This window comes from Lampetra fluviatilis, chromosome 3 (genome assembly GCF_964198595.1).
Source record: "Lampetra fluviatilis chromosome 3, kcLamFluv1.1, whole genome shotgun sequence".
NCBI lineage: Eukaryota > Metazoa > Chordata > Hyperoartia > Petromyzontiformes > Petromyzontidae > Lampetra > Lampetra fluviatilis.
Window position 1 is genome coordinate 28685158 of NC_136277.1, and position 18992 is coordinate 28704149.

Consider the following 18992-nt stretch of genomic DNA (forward strand, 5'->3'; position numbering starts at 1 on the left):
ACGAGACCCGGCGTCACGTGACGCGTCGGGGGGAGGAAGGGGGGGGGATTTAAAACAACATCACGTGGCTCGTCACGAGTGGTGGCGGGTGCCGGGGGGGTAAACATTCACGTGACCTGCCGGTGTCACGTGACCACCACAGCAGGGGGGGGGGCTCCTCTACTTACGAACGAGTTCGGTTCCAGAGGAGCTGACAGCGCAACCTCTGGAGTTTTCTCCCACCGACATTCACTTGCAAGGGCCTACTAAGTCGTTCTGTGCACTACGACCCCCCCCCACCACACAGCCAACCTCTAAAACAGCACTTGCTCCAGCTAAGACAGCACTTACCCCAGCTAAAACAGCACTTGCCCCAGCTAAAACAGCACTTGCCCCAGCTAAAACAGCACTTACCCCAACTAAGACAGCACTTACCCCAGCTAAAACAGCACTTGCCCCAGCTAAAACAGCACTTGCCCCAACTAAAACAGCACTTGCCCCAGCTAAAACAGCACTTACCCCAACTAAGACAGCACTTGCCCCAGCTAAAACAGCACTTGCTCCAGCTAAAACAGCACTTGCCCCAACTAAAACAGCACTTGCCCCAACTAAAACAGCACTTAGCCCAACTAAAACAGCACTTGCCCCAACTAAAACAGCACTTGCCCCAACAGTCGGTGAAGGCTATACACAGGGGTGTGGGTGGGGAGTCTTTGTCTTTACTTTACAAGTGCACGTGACGCACCACGTGACACCCTCGCTAGCTCGAGGTATAAAATGGGGGGCGCGGCGACCCCTCCGCTTGCACTCAACAGGAAGCCATGGCCGCTGCTGCTGCTGCTGTGCGGACGCTGCTGCTACTGCCCCTGCTGCTGCTTGCCCATGTGGCTGCCGGCGAGACGGTGGTGGCTGAAGATTGGCTGGAGAAGCCCCCGCGGGGGGATTCGCCCTTCGGCTCCGTGTGGCCGCTGCCGCAGCTTCTGCGCTCGTCCGCGACTGCGCTGCAGCTGAGCCACGACCACTTCCGCCTGGAGCACGACCCGGCCTCCAGCGCGCAGGTCCTGCCGTGATATATACCCGGCGTTGATAACAAACACACTACGTAGGGTTGAAGGTTTCGTGACTGCAGGGATCTATACTCTTTGGTTCTTTCGGTAAAGTCACGTAGGTAGAACGTAAATGTAAATACGACGTTTCGGGCGAAACGTAAGTGGCCGTCGTCAGCAATGATCAATTTATGAAGTGGGGAAAATAAAAATTCAACCATTGTTTATTGATGTGGTTGTTTCCATCCTGATGACGGGCAATGTATTTTGTACCTACGTGACTTTACCGAAAGAATCAAAGAGTATGGAAACACTACGTAGTTAACACGATTTGGAGCTTTAAATAGATTTACAGGGTGCTGCCAATTTTTTTTAACACTAATGATAATTTGCAACAATGCCACAAGTAATGTGCCTCCGGGCTCTGGAGACCACCTGAAGAAGATTCCAGGCATATGTTAACAATGATGACGATCAAGTGGAGACTGACATTTAGAAGCTATTAATATACATTTGTTATCATGTTCCAGTGTATTATCCGTTCTTTTTCCGTTAAAAACGATAGTCCCATTATAAGTGTTAATATTTTGCAAGCACCCCGTATAACATTCCACTGCAGTTTAGAACTTTATATTACAGTACACTATTGTACACTTTAAGTCATAGTTCACTACCACGGCACTTTTATACGCCCATTTACTTTCCTGTGTCCAGCACGAAAGGCTTGGGGGGGGGGCACTTGGTAACTCGCTGCGCTGAGCGACTTTACGGTACACGCTTAGGCTACATCCCCCCTCTCTTACCTATATAACCTCTTACCACGGTATCTCTCTCCCACTTAAGCAAAATGTTTCTTGCTGTGGTTTTCCCACCTGATGACAGGTGGGACAAAGTCATTGTTATGCAAGTCCAAGTCGAGTCGCAAGTCATCAAATTCATGACTCGAGTCTGACTCGAGTCCAAGTCACGTGACTCGAGTCCACATCTCATAGGTGGGACAAAGTCATTGTTATGCAAGTCCAATTCGAGTCGCAAGTCCTCAAATTCATGACTCGAGTCTGACTCGAGTCCAAGTCACATGACTCGAGTCCACACCTCTGCCTGATGATGATGGCTTGTGGTTGCAATCGAAACGTCGTGATTTAATTTATTTTATATCTACGTTACTTTACCGAAAGAACCAATGAGAATGGATCCCTGCAGTCACGAAAACTTCAAATCTAGATTGGTACACACTTGTTAGGCTACTTCCCCTTTACATTTTCAAAGGATTAGAAACTGGGGGTGGTCTTTGATTTTTCGCTCTCGAATGTGCCGGATCATCTCAGATCTCGGAAGCAAAGCAGAATTTTTGAGCCTGGCTAGTATTTGTTTTTGGCGACTATATGCATAACAGGTGTTTTAGGCTGTGTAATCCATTGTGCTGTACTTTATATATTGTACACCCCCACCTTCAATCTGCACTAACCAACGTGGCCAAGTATGGTCATATAACCTCCACTGCCGTCATGACGTAGAAAATAGTATTGACCAAGAGCTCTGTACATTATCATTATAATTACTATGATAACATGGATATGCCAAAAATTCGACTATCTGAATATTGTTCCATTTTTTCTTTTCTGATGGTGGAAAAATGAAGATGGTTTCGGGTTTTAAAAGTCCGAATCTGCATATTTATACTGGAGGAATCCGATGAGCTATGAAGTTCTTTCACATTTGTCTAGTGGACATCTATGAAAGTCACATTGAGTATCAGGCATAGGGTTTGTATGAGCATACTTCACCGCGCTGGTTGGTGCATGATGGTTAAGTGTGTGCCAGAACCTAGTCGCTACAACTGTCCACTGATGTTATAGTGCCCTTAAAGCGAGATTGGGTTCCCAGGTTCAGAGATCATAACCGCTGCTCCGACCACCCCACTCGTGTAGTTTTGTTCCTTATTGGTTGGAGGAAAGCCCCGTATGCAAAATCATAGTACAGTACTGTACAATAAGTTTGCAGAAGTGCTTTCATGCACCTTAGCGTCTGTTGAATAGGAGCGCTAAGTTGCATATCTCGTGTCTTACAACGAAGCTAAATTACATTTCGGGAAATGTATCGTGGAAATGAGAAATTACTTTGTGAAAGCTGAAAATAAATTAAGCTTCATTCAGTTTTCAGAAATGTATACAGTACATGAAACTCAGAGTCCATTTTATTAAACAACTTAAACATTTACACCGTAATACTATACATATGTGTATGTAGATTGATCTTCGTTCGCACTGTACGTAGGCAACTGTGCTAATCGGAGGTGTGGGGAAAGGACAACAAACTAAACACAAAAAGCAGTTCTACAGAAATGAGTTTTCAATCTAAATTTAAAAGTGCATGGCTCCATTTGCTTCCTAATATTGGAAGGAAGAGCATTCCGGACGGCCGCAGAAGCGGATCTGAAGTAAAGACACTCTCAGACTTCATTGAGGATGACTCGCTGTGCAAGGTGCTCTTTTTTAATATACGCATCTGCAAGAGGTTGTAAATACCCCAGCTGTTTCTGAAAACAGTTCGCTTGATTGGTACTTTTAACTGTAATCGCGTATCATTGAAGACAAAATAATTCGGTTTTTAACAGTGCATTGCGCTATGCCACACACAGGTTGGATGCCAGGTCCTCGACGATGCCTTCCGCCGCTACTACAATATCATTTTCAGCGGATCGCCTTATCCGGGGGCCTCGAGCAAGCTTCACCGCAAGCCCACCACGAAGACACGCGCCGTCGGCGAGGTCTCCTCACTGAGCGTTCTCGTGCAGAGCAGCCACAACGACTGCAACGACTTCCCCGGCCTCGACTCAAACGAGTCCTGTAAGGCAGCCTTTTTCTTGCTGGTTGTGGTGAAAATAAGAACCGGTTCCTTATAATGCAGCTAACCCTTTTAGAATGTGGGTGGATTTTCTTGATTTTTCAGATTAACTGTATTAGAATACATGCACACTGGTTCAACTATTCTCTACTCACTCGTTGCGGGTCGGTGATTTTCTGCACGCTCGTTGATAAGTAAATGGCAGAGTACTGGGATGCATAATTTTACAGTCGCACCATTGAGAACATGCAGAGCATTAAACTAAATTTTAAAAGACATCGAATATGTGTGCTTATCATATGGCTTTGGGGTGCCACGGTGGTGAGATGTTATCTCCCTCGCCTGGTATGCAGGAGTGTGTGGGTTCCATCCCGACCCTAATGCCTGTGTATTTGGAGTTTGCATGTTCTTCCCGTGGTTGCATGGATTTTTCTCCAGGTCCTCCGGGTTATCCCTCTACATTTACAAACGTGCTTTTTGATGATTTGGCTTCTATACATTTCCAAGTGATAATAAACTTCGTTGAGCTATTATTTGTGGCCAGGTTGCTTCTGAAAAAGAGAAAATAGCTCGTTGGGCTTTACCTGATAAATAAAATAGTTAGGTTTACTTTGGAATGCCCTACCTGGAATGTGTCAGTTGTATTGCAGTTCTTCCATCTCACAGGTGTCTCTCTGTCCTGACAGATGAGCTGAGCGTGCAAGCGGGCGAGTCTCTGTTGCAGGCCCCCTCTGTGTGGGGGGCCCTCCGAGGTGAGGCCGCTTCTGAGTTTGTGTACGTTCACAGCACAGAGCAAACGTGATATATTGTGGACAAATGCTGATGTATGAATCCTATTTGTAAAGGAAAACAATGCCATCTGCCATGAAAAATTGTTCCCTTTTGCCATTTGCAAAGAAACCACGTAAATTTTCTAAGTTTGAATATGATGCCGGTTTTCCACCCTTAAAAATACAAGCGGATTCATGCTTGTTAAGACCGGCTTGGTGAAGTATAGTTACAAACTGGCATGATCGACATGGCATGGGAAGGTCTTCATCTTACAGATGGTTTGATAAAGGGCAGTAAATAATAATAAAAATATCTGTAGCATAACTCACTGCTCTGTTTGCTGTTTGCTGAAGGTTATGGTTCTGGTGTTTTATAATTCACTACAGGTCTGGAGACGTTCAGCCAACTGGCTTACCGGGATGACAATGATGGGGTGAGGACTACATTCACATAATTCGAGAAATAATAATTGCTCATGGAGCAAAAACACCGTATACTCTACTTTCAAAATGTACATTTCAGCCAAATAAACATTTGATGCCTACATGTGACATTACTTGTGGTTAAGCAAATTGTTGTGTTAAGCCAAATAACATGACTTGTGATTCCACAAACAAGGGAACGGTTTATGCTTTCGTCATGACCCACCAGTTGGCTTCTTGCCACAGTGTATTTTGCAGTCGTGTGCATGTACCATAAAAAGAGAAAACAACGACACATTGTAGCTTTCCTCCCACAGTCTTTATTGTAACAAAGTGACAAACCATGTTTTACATTGCAAGTGGAACTTCGTTGTTTTTAGTTTGAAAGAGTTGTAGGAAATTCCAGCTTCTGAGAGGTTATGCTTGATCGTGTCATTGTCAATTCATGACATTAGTTTAATGATGTGTATTTTTTTCACAATAAGATATTAATGAACAAGACTGAGGTGGTGGATTTCCCTCGGTTCCGGCATCGCGGGCTGCTGCTGGACACATCGCGTCACTACCTGCCTCTAATCGTCATCCTTGAGACATTGGTGAGTCATGCTGTGTGTGTGGCGATAGATGTGACAATGTGGAGTGAGAACTATTTATGTATGTTGAACTTATTTCACACACCATACATAGCCAACCGTGTTAATTGGAGGTGCGTGGAAAACTGTCTGCCTGCGTCTGTGGTGCTATGTGTCTCTAAGTTGCACGACTTCACACAACCTTTTGCATGCCGTTGCCACGTTACCAATTTTTTTATACACGTTTTTCTTTGATGCTAGTTTAGTTCCAGCCCCCCCAGCATGTTTTGTTCATTGAATTGTTACGATTGTGGGGTCACAAGTCTATTGAGTAAATTTTTTGTCTCATTGCTTTCTTTTACGTTTCCTAAGGGGATCACATTATGATGTAAATTAAACCTATTGTAAATAACACTATTAAATGATTACATGCATGTTTTGGAGGGTGAGCATCGTTTTTAACTGACAAATCGTTACATGCCCATTTAATTTCCTTTTTCGTCACAGGATGCCATGGCCTACAACAAGTTCAACGTCTTCCATTGGCACATTGTGGATGATCAGTCATTCCCGTACCAAAGCCAGACGTTCCCCAAGCTCAGCGAAAAGGTGAGATGAGATGGATAAGAGCATTATTGTACTTCTTATCAACTACATCGCGATTGTGCTATCAGTATATCAGTGCCTCCGTAACATGCTTTTTTCCTGGCAGCCTTCAATTATCTGTTCTAGATAGAAGTCTTTAGTCAAGCACATTGAGTTGTTTTACGATCTAGTTAACTGCTGAATTATCTATTATAGCTGACAAAGGTTACATTGAGTTTAACAACAAATGTTTGATAGTTTTTTTTTTTACGCAGCTATTAATGACTGTTGATATAACCATGTTAATACAAACATGAGCTGGATTTAATCATGGGCATTTCTTAACTAGCACCAAGCGTCTGAATAAAATTGGTTTATTTATCTGGCACGGATGCTATCCCTGAGTGATCTAGCCACCTCCGATTTAGCTATATTTTGCCGCTTGAGTTTATTTTAAATGGTCAGCCCCCCTTTCTCAAGCCAAAACTCTATGCCATTGTGACTCTTTCAGGGGGCATACGACCCATCCAGGGCTATCTACACCGAGACGGATGTAGGAGCTGTGTTATGGTATGCTCGTGAACGAGGAATTCGCGTCATTCCCGAGTTTGACACCCCCGGCCACACTCAGTCCTGGGGGAAAGGTATGCAAGTGTGTATGAACGTGTGTGTGTTACTATTATATTCACTAGGTCCATTATCATGAATGGTGACATTAAACGGATGTGACCAATTACAGTTGTTAGTGCATAAAGTGCATAAATGGGATTTGAAAGTTTGAGCTCATTTGAACTGTGGAGGGGAGGGGTGATAAAGTGAGTTGGTTTTGGGGTGTGTTTCTTTCATGTGTTGGCTTTTTAGAATGGGCTATTTCTATAGCACTTACATTTTTGGTCATTCTCCTTATTTCGTTTGAATTCACAATTGTGTAATTTTTTTTTCCCCAGGTGAGCCAAACCTCCTGACTCCCTGCTACAATGGCAAGGAGCCTTCCGGCTTATTTGGTCCCGTGCATCCTGTGACCAACTCTACCTATGACTTCATGAAAAAGCTCTTCAACGAGATCGCCAATGTTTTCCCGGACCATTATATCCACCTTGGAGGTGATGAGGTCAGCTTCAGCTGCTGGTGAGAGCCTCTTGTTTGAGTAGTGAGGGGAAGACCCCGAGTACAATGTTACTAGGCGCAGCTTGGTTTTGGTCGGTCTAACTCTGCTTTTCTCTGGTTGTTATAACTATTAATATTCTCATTATTAGTTAATATAATTATAATCAACATGCATTTAGAGTATTTGACATGCTTTAAATTTCCACGTGATACGCCACTTCGTTGAGCTATCATTTATGGCCAGGTTGCTTCTGAAAAAGAGAGCTCGGTGGGCTTTACCTGATGAAACAAAAAATTGTTTAGCAATGGCTGTTCTTTCCAAGTGAGATCACATTGAGCTGTTGGCTGGCTGCCTGGCTGGATTCCTGGCAGACGGCAAGTTCTCGTGCGCGGTGGCGATGTCACCGCGTACCTCTGTTAATGAAGTTGCCTGCACCCCACAGCGCTGAGCCGGGTTCGTGCGTCGCGCCAATTTCATGCCACCCCCTTAGCTCTGTATCCTGTGCAAATGCGCGGGATATATTATCCATACTATCTTACTATATTCGCTAAAATGTTTGGCTGATGGGAGGGGAGAGACTATCATGGCCATAGGATGTGCGGCCCGCTATGTTCGGAAAAAGTTTGCTGGCTGGAGGGATTGACAGATGGATGGTCATGTCCAAAGGACATGCAGGCTGCTCGTTTTAGTATCAAAATAAAATTTTGGGGGTAATTTTTTATTTGGTATTTTCAGCTTTGACAGTTTCAGCAATTAACTGTAAACTAACAAGCTGGTAAGTGGTTGTTGGATGTTTGTTGATTCATGTGCCCTCTCATCCCTTGAAAATATAGTTTTCCATGTGGTTGATTTTGTAGTTAATGCTGCAGTTATCTTGCTCACAGGCAATCAAACCCAGATATCACATCTTTCATGGAGAAGATGTCTTTTGGAAAGGATTACAAGAAGTTGGAGTCCTACTACATTCAACAGTAAGCAAAGAGCCCTGGCAGCCTAAACATCTCAAATTCATTCAGCACTAATAAATGGGTTGGTCTCTTGTAACAACAATCATCTTAAATAATGCACTTATGGATTTAGATTGTGTCCACTTGTGCAGTTCATGTAGTCGGCTACGTTTGCAAGATGTATATAATGTACTTGTGATTTGGAATCCTTGTTTTATATATATATTTTATCCTTTGATAGAATTCTGGACATCGTGGCCTCGTACAAAAAAGGCTACATGGTGTGGCAGGAGGTGTTTGACAATGGTGTCAAGGTACGCACATGGGGCTGTAGCTTTGTCTACTGCTGGTAATGGTTGCTTTTTGTTTTCTTCTACCGCATTTGTAAAACACTTTCCTTTCCCACTTACCACCTTTTTATTCACATTCATAAGAGGTACCATCTCAGTTAAGGGACAGTGAGTGAACATTACAGAAAATAGGTCTATGGGCAGGCATAATATGCACAGTTAATTCTCTCATGCAGGTTTTTCTTGGTACTCTTTTCTTCACAAGGCATAAACTCGAAATGGAATCTGTCTTAACATCCAACAGGACCTTTCTCAAAACGACAAATAATTAGATTTTGTAAGTATTTCACGTTATTAAGCAGCACTGTTAGGTATTAGTCCCCCAATACACAAATGGAGGAGAATGAAAGTAAAATATTGGCAGTCCCGCAGGCTTTCAGTAATTCGCTAGAGTGGGGCGGGGGCAGCAAAAGGCACGAGCGACAGAGGGGGGAGACGTGCTGATGCATCGCCCACGGGCTCCGTCGTTTTCCAGCTAAAGCCCGACACGGTGGTGGGGGTATGGAAGAACGATAACTACACAGGCGAGCTGTGGACCGTGACGGACGCAGGCTACCCCGTCATCTTGTCTGCGCCTTGGTACCTGGACGTCATCAGCTACGGCCAAGACTGGCGCAACTACTACTCCGTGGAGCCGCTTAAGTTTGTCGGTCGGTTGCGTCGGCCCTTGGGCCGCTTGCCCCCCCCCCCCACGTATAGAGTGGAATTAATAGTGGTGTAGGGTCTGCGATGCAACTGGTTCAAGTTCATTTATTTGGTATAGCCCTGTGAGCCGTTCGGCTCTTGAATCGGGTGCAACCGCAACAAACAAAAAACTGGTTGTCCAATGCAGAAAAAGCAAAAAAAACATTTCCGGATGAAATTGAAAATGTCTGCATTATTTATCACAGTTCCAGTTAATTTTACGAGAGCAAAAACAAGCACAATCGTGAAGTATGTAAAACTTAAAACGGCATGTGGTTTGTCTTACATTTTAATACGAATTTAATAATATATATTATTTGCTGTAGTTTTTACATTTGAGCAGCAAGTAAAAGCTTAGGTATATAATGCACCATGAATGTATATATTTTTTCAGTAAACCGATTTAATGACTACAAATGTCAACAATTGTTTTCTTAATTTGTAGGGTTAGTTTGTTTTAATAGTTGACCAACAATTTGGAAACCAATACAAGGCACCTGAATGAGTCGAGGCTTCTATATCGTATGGTTCAGTGCAGTTGTAAGTGACGATGTTATCGGCCAACTTCAGCTTAGATTGACAAACTTTGCAGCTCCAGACTAAAACATTTAGTTTTAAATTGCATCACTTATGCCAAAATACCACTGTTTCCACATGGATGAATCTCTTCTGACAATTCACACGAACCAATCCATAATGTTTTCTTTGGGTCTTTTTCTAAAGTTACGTAGATAAGTTCAAAGAAAATAACAAATAACAACTACGACGTTTCGACCGCAACACAAGCGGTCGTCATCAGGAAAAGGGGGGTGGTGCTTTTCCCTTTTCGTAGTTTTTTGTTATTTTCATTGAACCTATCTACATGACTTTACCGAAAGACCCAAAGAATATGAATTCCTGCAGTCACGATAGCTTTAAGTCAAGATTCAATCAGTAATGTGGTGTTCACTATGCAGACAACTTGATGTCCATGTTCCCCATTGGGCAAGCTCTTAAAAAAATGTTTATGGACGAAAGATATTTTCCTTAACTTCACACTTGGCGTGAGGTTGTGCGAGTGTAGAGGTCATGCGTGCAGTCAATGAAATCGCTGGCTCTCAACCCAGCAGATGTGTGGCTCAAATGGGAAGCGACCCAGTTGCATGTTCGCAGGATGCAGTTCAGGCAGGCAGGGCAATAGGAGGAGATCTGGTTTCTACAGACGTTGTTTACTGTTACACAGTAACATATGCAGCTAGGATTAAGTAGTGGGCCTACTTTGAGGTCCAGCTCAAGGATACTTTTCTCCGATTACGGTCTTTATAATTTTTAAATACTCTACAATCAGCTTCAGGACTGAGGTTTGTTAACCTCCATTTTCTCTCTCTGAGCATTAAAATCCCAACATTTACACTTTCTTTCATGTAAATACAAACTCTCTTCTAACCCTTCTCTGTATAAACTTCACCTTTCAATCCACTATTCAATGCCACTCTCCAAGATCTTTGGTTCATCCCTCCTTGTAACTCAAGTCCATGCCCGAAGAACTCCAGTCCATCCCGTTTGCCCCACGCGCCCATCCTTCCGCTCTACACTGTGCTACACTTGCAGTTGAAGCCGGACACAGTGGTGCACGTGTGGAAGTTCATGGCGGAACGCTACAAGCAAGAGATGGCGGAAGTGACAGCGGCAGGCTTCTCCACGTTGCTGTCAGCGCCGTGGTATATCAACTCAATCGCTTATGGGCAGGACTGGACCAAATATTACATCGTCGAGCCACTCGACTTCAACGGTGCGTCCCCTTAGATTCTCCCGGCATCGGTGGGCGACGTCCGCCGACCGAAATTTGAGCTGCGATCCAGAGTATGAATTACCATTATCATCCAAGCTGGCAGAACGTTAGTGGGAGAAAAACTTTTACCAAGCCACTTGATAAAGTTTTTCAACATGTGGTAACGATTTTAATGATTATGACAACCCATAATCTTTTACGCTTTGATAGAGGTTTTCATATAACTTATACCACCTCCGATGGTGTTGGCAAATCTGGGCCCAAGGACTGCATGATCTCCAGGCGGCTTGTGCTCTTGCTTTGGCTATTAAGCTCTAATAGACCTCGGGCAATTTGCTTGCGTATCCTTTTCTAAGACCCTTGGGCTTTTCTTGATGCCCTCTGTGCATGATAAACTGTCATTATAAGACCCTAATTTACATCTTACCTTTAATCAAACCTTTTCCTTTCCTTTCCTCGCTTGCTGCCATTAATGCTTTCTGCCATTTGCCTCCTTCACATCGCGTTTACCTTGCATGACATCTTTCGTGGACAGTAAAATGACAGGTGAGGCTTGGCAAGGAGATCTGTGCTGAGGCACGTATTTTAATAAAAGGCTGTAGCTCTGGATATTGAAATTTCTACTCTAGGCATAGACCATCAGCAGGGGCAGCCACTGGATCAATTGGGCCAAGGACTGCTGGAGGTCTGTTAACAGCCCTGGTGATTGCATGCATGCCTCTACACCTGCGCTCGTCTGTGTGTGCGTTAGTGCCTCCCATAACTAAATGCATGCACACGCATCCAAAAATCACATGTGTAGAACTTAATAGTAAATTAAAGAAATGTTAACAATTATTTAAATTTCGATTTTAAGCTTTCGTGACTGCAGGGATTCATATTCTTGGTTCTTTTGGTAAGTCACGTAGAAGGGAAACAATAAAATAATAAAAATAAACTTCTCACGACGTTTCGATTAAAACACAAGCAATCATCAAAACATTTTCTTGCTGTGGTCTTCACACATGATGATTGCTTGTATTGCAATCGAAACGTCGTGATAATTTATTGTTTCATTTTATTATTTCCCTTCTACATGACTTTACCGAAAGAACCAATAATAATTATTTAAATGTTAAAGGCAAACCTGATGTAATTGTGTTAATGCCAGGGAGCCACTTTACAGATATAGTGAAACGTTGAGAACATTTTTCAGGAGACCAACCTACTTGATTGTTAAGTGTAGGACATATTAAATTGTGAAACTTTTACTAATTGTGGTCATGAGGAATTTTAGTGACTGTAAAAATTTCCTGCTATATATACGTCAAAATGCTCAAAGCAGAAACGTTATAAGGACGTTTCTCTGTCGTAGGAAGATCACCCCACTGCATTTGCACCAATTAATGGATATGGACACCTCAAAGGTCCAACAGAAAACAAGTGTAACTCGGCACTCCTAAAAGTGTATCTCAAAGTTAGTAAAATCCCATTTGAATTGTAATTAATGAGGGGAGACAACTTTCCGAGTATTACATGTTGCGAGTAGGTGTCGTAAATGGATTAGATTTGCCTGTATGTTGAGTTTAGAAGGGCTTTCAGATGCGCTTCTGCGGCCATCTGGAACGCTCTTCCGATAGTAAGAAGCCGCTGGGAGCTATGCACTTTTAAATCTAAGTTGAAAACTCCTTTATTTAGAACAGCTTTTTGTGTTTAGTTTGTTTTCACTACCCTGCACCTCCGATTAGCACGGTTGACTCCTACCGGTGGTGTGAAAGAAGGTCTACATACATTTACCTCCGCACTGCCACACACCCCCCCATCCCAACGCAGGAACCGATAAGCAGAAGGAGTTGGTGGTTGGAGGCGAGGCGTGCCTGTGGGGCGAGTATGTGGATGGCACCAATCTGACCCCCAGACTCTGGTGAGCAGAAACTCGCGCGGTCTCCTTGCACTCGTTTGTATGCTAATCATAGGTCCGTCGGTTCGCCATGCAAAAAATAGTTTTTCGCTTTTAGTACACGCATTGTGTTATGCCTAATGAGTATTATTTGCAATTAATGAATATGTACATTAACATTATGCACATGATGTGCCAATGTTACATTTAGGCAAATGGAGTGAACGTAACTCTACAAACGAAAGTGAAGAAAAGAGGAACCGTATAAATGAATAGATTTGTTAACTATAACCCCGAATTGTGAGAATTCACTCATGCTCTGGGGTGGTGAATCATTACACACCTAAAGAATATTAGTATCTTCACATAAATGTTTATTTGTATATGTAAACACTGGGCTTTACTCTGCTTCATTGATGTTTTGCAAGCGTATATCAAACTTTAAATTTAAAACGTGTTAGCTATCACAATATATAGGGATGCACATATGACTCAAATGTCCATTGCGTAGCATATGTAGGTGTAAATTGGACTGTTTGCATTTGGTGAAAATCATTCCCTGCAGACTTTGCGAATGGTAGAATGAGCATGTGGATTGTGCATGTATCACCTGTGTACACAACTTGTGTGTGTTTAATACATTTGTGTATGCATGCCACATTTGTGTCCTATGTGCTTGGTGTTTTACTATGCAAGGGGTGTGTGGTTAATATATTTGTGCTTGGCTTGTGTGTGCATAGTGAGTGGCATGTTTAATACTGTGAGTGTTTACTTTCCCAAAGAGCCTATGTAGGCTACACGTGGCGTCTTTGACTTTGTTTACTTGTGGTGCGTGCATTGATTCCCCAGGCCCCGTGCAAGCGCAGTGGCCGAACGCCTGTGGAGCGACAAGAGCGTGACTGATGTGAACGACGCCTACAGCAGACTTGCAAAGCACCGCTGCCGCATGGTCCAGTACGTATGTGTGCGTGCGTGTGTTCTTGTGCGATTTGTGTGTGTGGGGGGGGGGGTGTTAGTGTCTGGTTAATGCACTGCACTACGAACCCAGAGACCCAAGTTCGATTCCCAGACACAACCGGCATCGGTGAGTAGTGATATATGTAACTTGGCATGGGCCTTGCCTATGGTGTGGTGTGTAAAGCATGAGCACTGGGGAGATAATGGTGGCAGGGCATGGTGCGAGCCAAATCATCTCCTTGTGCGCTGAGCATGCTCGGCTGTTTTGCCTGGGTCACCGTTGAAAAAGAGCATTTTGGCTCTGACCCTTACCTAAACTGACAGACGAACTGAAAGTGCCGGCCTTGAAAGATGCTCGCCAATAGTGCCAACGGCCTATAAAAGGCTATGCAAGAGATCTGTGTCTCTTTATGTGGAAACCTAAAAAAAAGGCTTTATTTTTTTTATCACATTCACCTGCGACTAATTGAGTTTGCACGAGCAATATTAGGCATTTTTATTTAACTCTTATCCTGGCTTGGGTCTTCTTCCATTCGTTTGTCCCACTCGTGGGGTCCTCTGTCCTTGCCAACCTTCTCCATGCTATCCTGTCCTGCACTATCGCTCTTTCCACTCCTCGGGCCACAATGTCCAGTCGCACCACTTCCTCACTACTTAATTTATCACCATTTTCTTGCTAAACCCAACATCCACCGCAACATCCTCATCCCCGTGACTGCCATAGCTTGGTTCTTCCTCTTTCTTTTGTGACCCAGCACTCGGCCCCATACATCAGCACCAGCCTCACCAACTTTTCGCTTCAACCAAACTGGGGACCCTCTTATCGCACACCACACCAATCGTCTCTCGCCATTTCAGCGATCCAGCCCTTGTTTCTTGTTCTCATCGCTCCTTCCAGTGATCCATCGGCACACATCGTTCCACCCAGGCACTTAAACTCGTTTGTCTTCGTTAACTGGTCACTTAAAATTAGCAATCCTCCTGCATTATTTCCACTTACATTGTCCACCATGTACTCCGTCTTTGTCCGACTGATCCTCAACCCATTCGCTTCAATCTTCAAATAATATTCCACTACCCCTCTGCTGTCACCACACAGCACAATATCGTCTGTAAACAGCATACACCAGGGGGGCTCCCTCTGAATATCTCTCGTTAGTGTGTCCACCACCAGGGTGAACACGAAGGGACTCACCGCGGAACGTTGCTTCACTCATGCTTTGACTTGAAAGCTCTCCAACACCCCACAGCTGTTTCGCACATGCATTTTCCCTCCATCATACATATCCTGGATCAGCCGGACATGTATACCTCAGGAATACCTCTTCTTAGACACTGCCAGATGAGCCCTAGGCACCCTGTCATACGCTTTCTCTTGCTTGGGTATTCAATCTTAATCTATATTACGTACAGTGCTACCCATTACACACTGATTGCTGCCCAGGGAAGCAATCGTCACAAAGCACTTAGGCGTTATGGCGAGTCATCATGAGACTAACAAATGAGCCAGGATATAGTGAAAAACATTTCCCATGCCTAACTAGATTAAGGTAAATAAGAACTGGGCAATACTGCCAATGCAAACGTGAATAATCATTTACAATAAATACTTACACTCCACTGGTAGTCACTCAACACTACAGCTTGAGTGCATCAATTAGAACCCACCTCCCCCCCCCTAAAGTTGAAACATTTGCACGCAAGAAATAAGATCTAAACATGCAGAATGTATCAACCTGGGAGTCTGTACATATTTCGAAGAAGAAATTTTTTTACCCAGTTAATTTTGATCTTCAAACGTACATAAACACATGGTTTTGTTTCGAACAAAGATAAATCTCTCCCATTTTAGTTTAAAAGTCCTGTTAGCGAGCAGCTACACAGTTAAAGCTCTCAAGGTCGGCGAATCGCAAGGGTGGTGAGGTTGGCACAATTTTTGCCAGTGCTGATGTCACCGTGCGCTAGATCACATGCTCTTTTTAGACTTGATGAACACTAGGACCATGCCATGTTGAGATGCTGCTTGGCTTAGCGTGGTGGCACTCCAGAAATCCAGCACTGTGCAGGCAAGGGTTGTTGAATTGTACATTTGTGCAAAACTCAAACCTACTGGGCTGGTTATGGCAGTACAGCAAATGTGTTCATGAACTCCGACTTTGTATCTTTGAGTACCAGCCCTTATGATGCACGGGGTTTCTCCTTGTATTCTTGTTTCCTCCAACAAGCAAAACAAACTCTAAATTGGCCAAACATTTCAATGCAAAGACCCTCTTGAAAAGGTCTTGGCACTCTTGAGGATGTTCTGAATATGTACATGGAATTACTTGCCACTGGCATTGGTGAATATCAGGAATCAACCATGGATTTCTGGGATTGTACCGTAGTGTGCGATCAGTGTCACGGTAGGTTCTGTGCCTAATGACCATAACCCAGAATGTGTCTAACCTCCTGAAGATAAGCATATTTAAGCCTGTATTGTACTTGAAAGAGTGACTTATCAAGTGCAAATAGGTATTAACTTTTGCAACTGCTACGTTGTATGCAGCAGAGGATGGTGCAGCAAATTATATTGTTGTATTGTGTGTCTATGATCCCACTCTTAATCTGGCCTGCTATCAATCCACACTGAACAGCATGATGAAGTGTGGTTTAAAGAACCCCCTACAACCCACGTGGCATGGAGAGACCCTCAGCCAGCATTGGATTGCCAACAGCTGTATGTGTACGTGTGTATGTGTGTGACGCGTGCAGGCGTGGAATAGCAGCCCAGCCCCTGTTTGTGGGCTTTTGCGACATTTAACCGTGCACCGGACGAACCAGGGATGCCAGCCCAGGGAAGCTAAATCACTCTTCAATCTGCACGTCAATACATGTCCCTCGTGTACCATCATTCGGTAATCACCGTGCCACCCTTGAGAGCTGCACGGTCACAACGGTTATTGTGAATTGGAATTTCTCAGCCAGGGATTGGTGTTTGTCATTGAATGGCTCTCTTTGTTATATACGATGTTTTCTTTCTTGTTTTCATTTAATGTGCTTTTGTGTCCGCCTATACCCTCTGCAGGATTTGTTAAATGCAAGTGTGCATATACACAAGTACCATGAAATCAGATTATGCTTTACAAACGATCTGTTTGTACTGTGTTTTTCATCCAGCAATTGGGTCATAAAGCATGGTCTATGGTTATATAGACCAGTTATTAAGGAACACTCCTGAAAGATTAATGCATCTTTTTTTGTTTTAAATTGATTTCTTTAAACTTTGTCTCTTGGAGGTGTTGCATAGTACAAATAATTTCTGTTGCTCTAACCTGAGGTTTGTAGTTTTTGGAGCAATCTTTAAATGTTGTCAGCTTGCCACATGCTGACCACTTAAGTTTTTGAAATACAGTTGATTTTGTTGTTTTCTGATTCACGTATGCATGTGTAGTGGTGCCCTTGGATGCACGTCTTAAACCATAGTGTTGTAACCATTTGAGGATGCTGCATTGCATCGTGTGATTTGCAGCTCTGACCAACAATGCAGGTTCCTTGGCATGTGGCCAGCTATTCAAAACCAACAAACCCAAATGACTCGATCCTAGCACGAGGAAGTCCGTTCAACTGCTTGAGATGAGCATTCGTGCAACATGCCTATGAATACTAGAAATTAATAAAACTAACACGCACACTTGTCACTGCGATCACAAATGCACTGCGATAATAAACGAGCTAGTGGTGTTCTCTCAGCCACGCCAGGAGCGTGTTGAACCTCGACGCATTTACCTGCATGAAGCCACTGTTTTGTGGTGGTAATTTACAAAAAGTGGACTGTTGACATGCAAGGACATGTTCCAGGGAATTATTTGTGGTGGCTGCTTATAAGTGAAGTGGGTGGATTTTTTTTGCTTCTGGCTTACGATTCTGTGATGCTTTTTTTCCTTGAGTGTTTTACCCGTTCATTAATTTGCACTCTGGAGAGCAAATACGGTTTGCCAACTCCATTTTTTTAGTGTATTTTATTAGGAAAGATGTATTTACTGTTTACAGTATATACACACATGCAGACTGTCAACAAATGTACGGACATTTATGAGCCCAAGCCTTAAGAGATGAGATGTGCCTTTTGTAGAAAATAATCACAAGTTGTAGTGCCGATTCTGAGATGTGCAAGGGAAGAGCTATGATGCAGTTGCTCATCTACCCTCCAACTGAGAATTCGTGCACTGGGACATGTCTGCACTGTTAAAAGAGGGTGCACAATGTAGGATCCATAATCTCCTTTCCATCCATGACCTGTTATGTCATCTGTCTGCAACAAGATAATGGCGTCAAGTATTCAGGATTCTCTTTAAAAAAAAAAGCCTTTCCGCAAGAGAAGTCAACCTAATTGTCCGTCGCGCAACAATGTTCACAAGGAGAGGGGACGAATCGTTGGCAGACGTGCTTGTGCAGTAACGTGCACCAAGACGCGTGATAAAAATCGACCGATCCTGAGGCTTGAATACAAAGTGCTGTTTTTCTGTGGATGCAATTGGCAGCACGTGATTGTGCTGTTAACCAATCAGGCGGTCATATAAGCAGACAGCACCGTCTCTTAAAACAGAGTTGGCGCCTCATCCATAGGAAATGCAACACCATTGACATTGAAATAAAGCGGCAATGTTATGCATGATACGTATTCATGTGTGTAGTTTAATTTCTTTTCGGGGGTTCCCTTGTCCTGGCTTTTGGGTAATGAATGTATTTTATATTCAGAGGTGGAATGTGACTTTTGATTTGCAGTGATTGGGAAGCCTCTGAGATGACAGCTTTTTAGCATCATATTTTTTGTCATTTGATTTTTCTCATGGAATTTGTACGAAAATAAAATTGACATGCACCCAACTGAACTGATGGTGTTTTATTGAGTGGAATGCATGATTTTTAAATATTTTATGTAAATTGCAACCCACAGTTGATGCTATTTCAAAAGTTATTATCAATAAAACTGATCTTAATTTTAACTAATTCCCATAATTTGTGGAGCTGAGATTATCTGGAGCAATATCTTGGACTGCTTCTGGTGAGTATGTTAGTACAAATGATGTTGATG

At 43.3% G+C, this 18992-nt stretch overlaps 1 protein-coding gene across 3 annotated transcripts; it reads left to right on the plus strand.

Moving 5' to 3' along the window:
- The first annotated feature begins 735 nt into the window (after nt 1–735).
- On the plus strand, nt 736–18784 carry LOC144955816 (beta-hexosaminidase subunit beta-like). Of its 3 annotated transcripts, none has more exons than XR_013641810.1 (14): nt 736–1037; nt 3667–3874; nt 4559–4624; nt 5030–5076; nt 5551–5661; nt 6145–6246; nt 6734–6866; nt 7170–7350; nt 8215–8301; nt 8519–8591; nt 9103–9277; nt 10902–11082; nt 12895–12985; nt 13811–13859. XR_013641810.1 is itself a non-coding variant. In XM_078886012.1 (14 exons), exons 1-14 carry the CDS (start codon nt 801–803, stop codon nt 16716–16718), a joined length of 1665 nt encoding a protein of 554 aa, XP_078742138.1. In that variant the 5' UTR covers nt 737–800; the 3' UTR covers nt 16719–18784. The 3 variants fall into 3 exon arrangements, 2 of the variants coding, with proteins under 2 accessions (XP_078742138.1, XP_078742137.1); XM_078886012.1 differs by lacking the exon at nt 10902–11082 and adding an exon at nt 16670–18784 and having other exon boundaries at nt 737–1037; nt 13811–13915; XM_078886011.1 differs by lacking the exon at nt 9103–9277 and adding an exon at nt 16670–18784 and having other exon boundaries at nt 738–1037; nt 13811–13915.
- Nucleotides 18785–18992: the final 208 nt, after the last annotated feature.

Excerpts from the sequence above, each read along its gene's own strand:
- LOC144955816 (XM_078886011.1), top strand. The coding sequence starts at position 801 with ATGGCCGCTGCTGCTGCTGCTGTGCGGACGCTGCTGCTACTGCCCCTG. Across the intron at positions 1,038-3,666 it reads ACCCGGCCTCCAGCGCGCAG|GTTGGATGCCAGGTCCTCGA; the intron begins GTCCTGCCGTGA and ends TGCCACACACAG. Across the intron at positions 8,592-10,901 it reads TGTTTGACAATGGTGTCAAG|TTGAAGCCGGACACAGTGGT; the intron begins GTACGCACATGG and ends CTACACTTGCAG.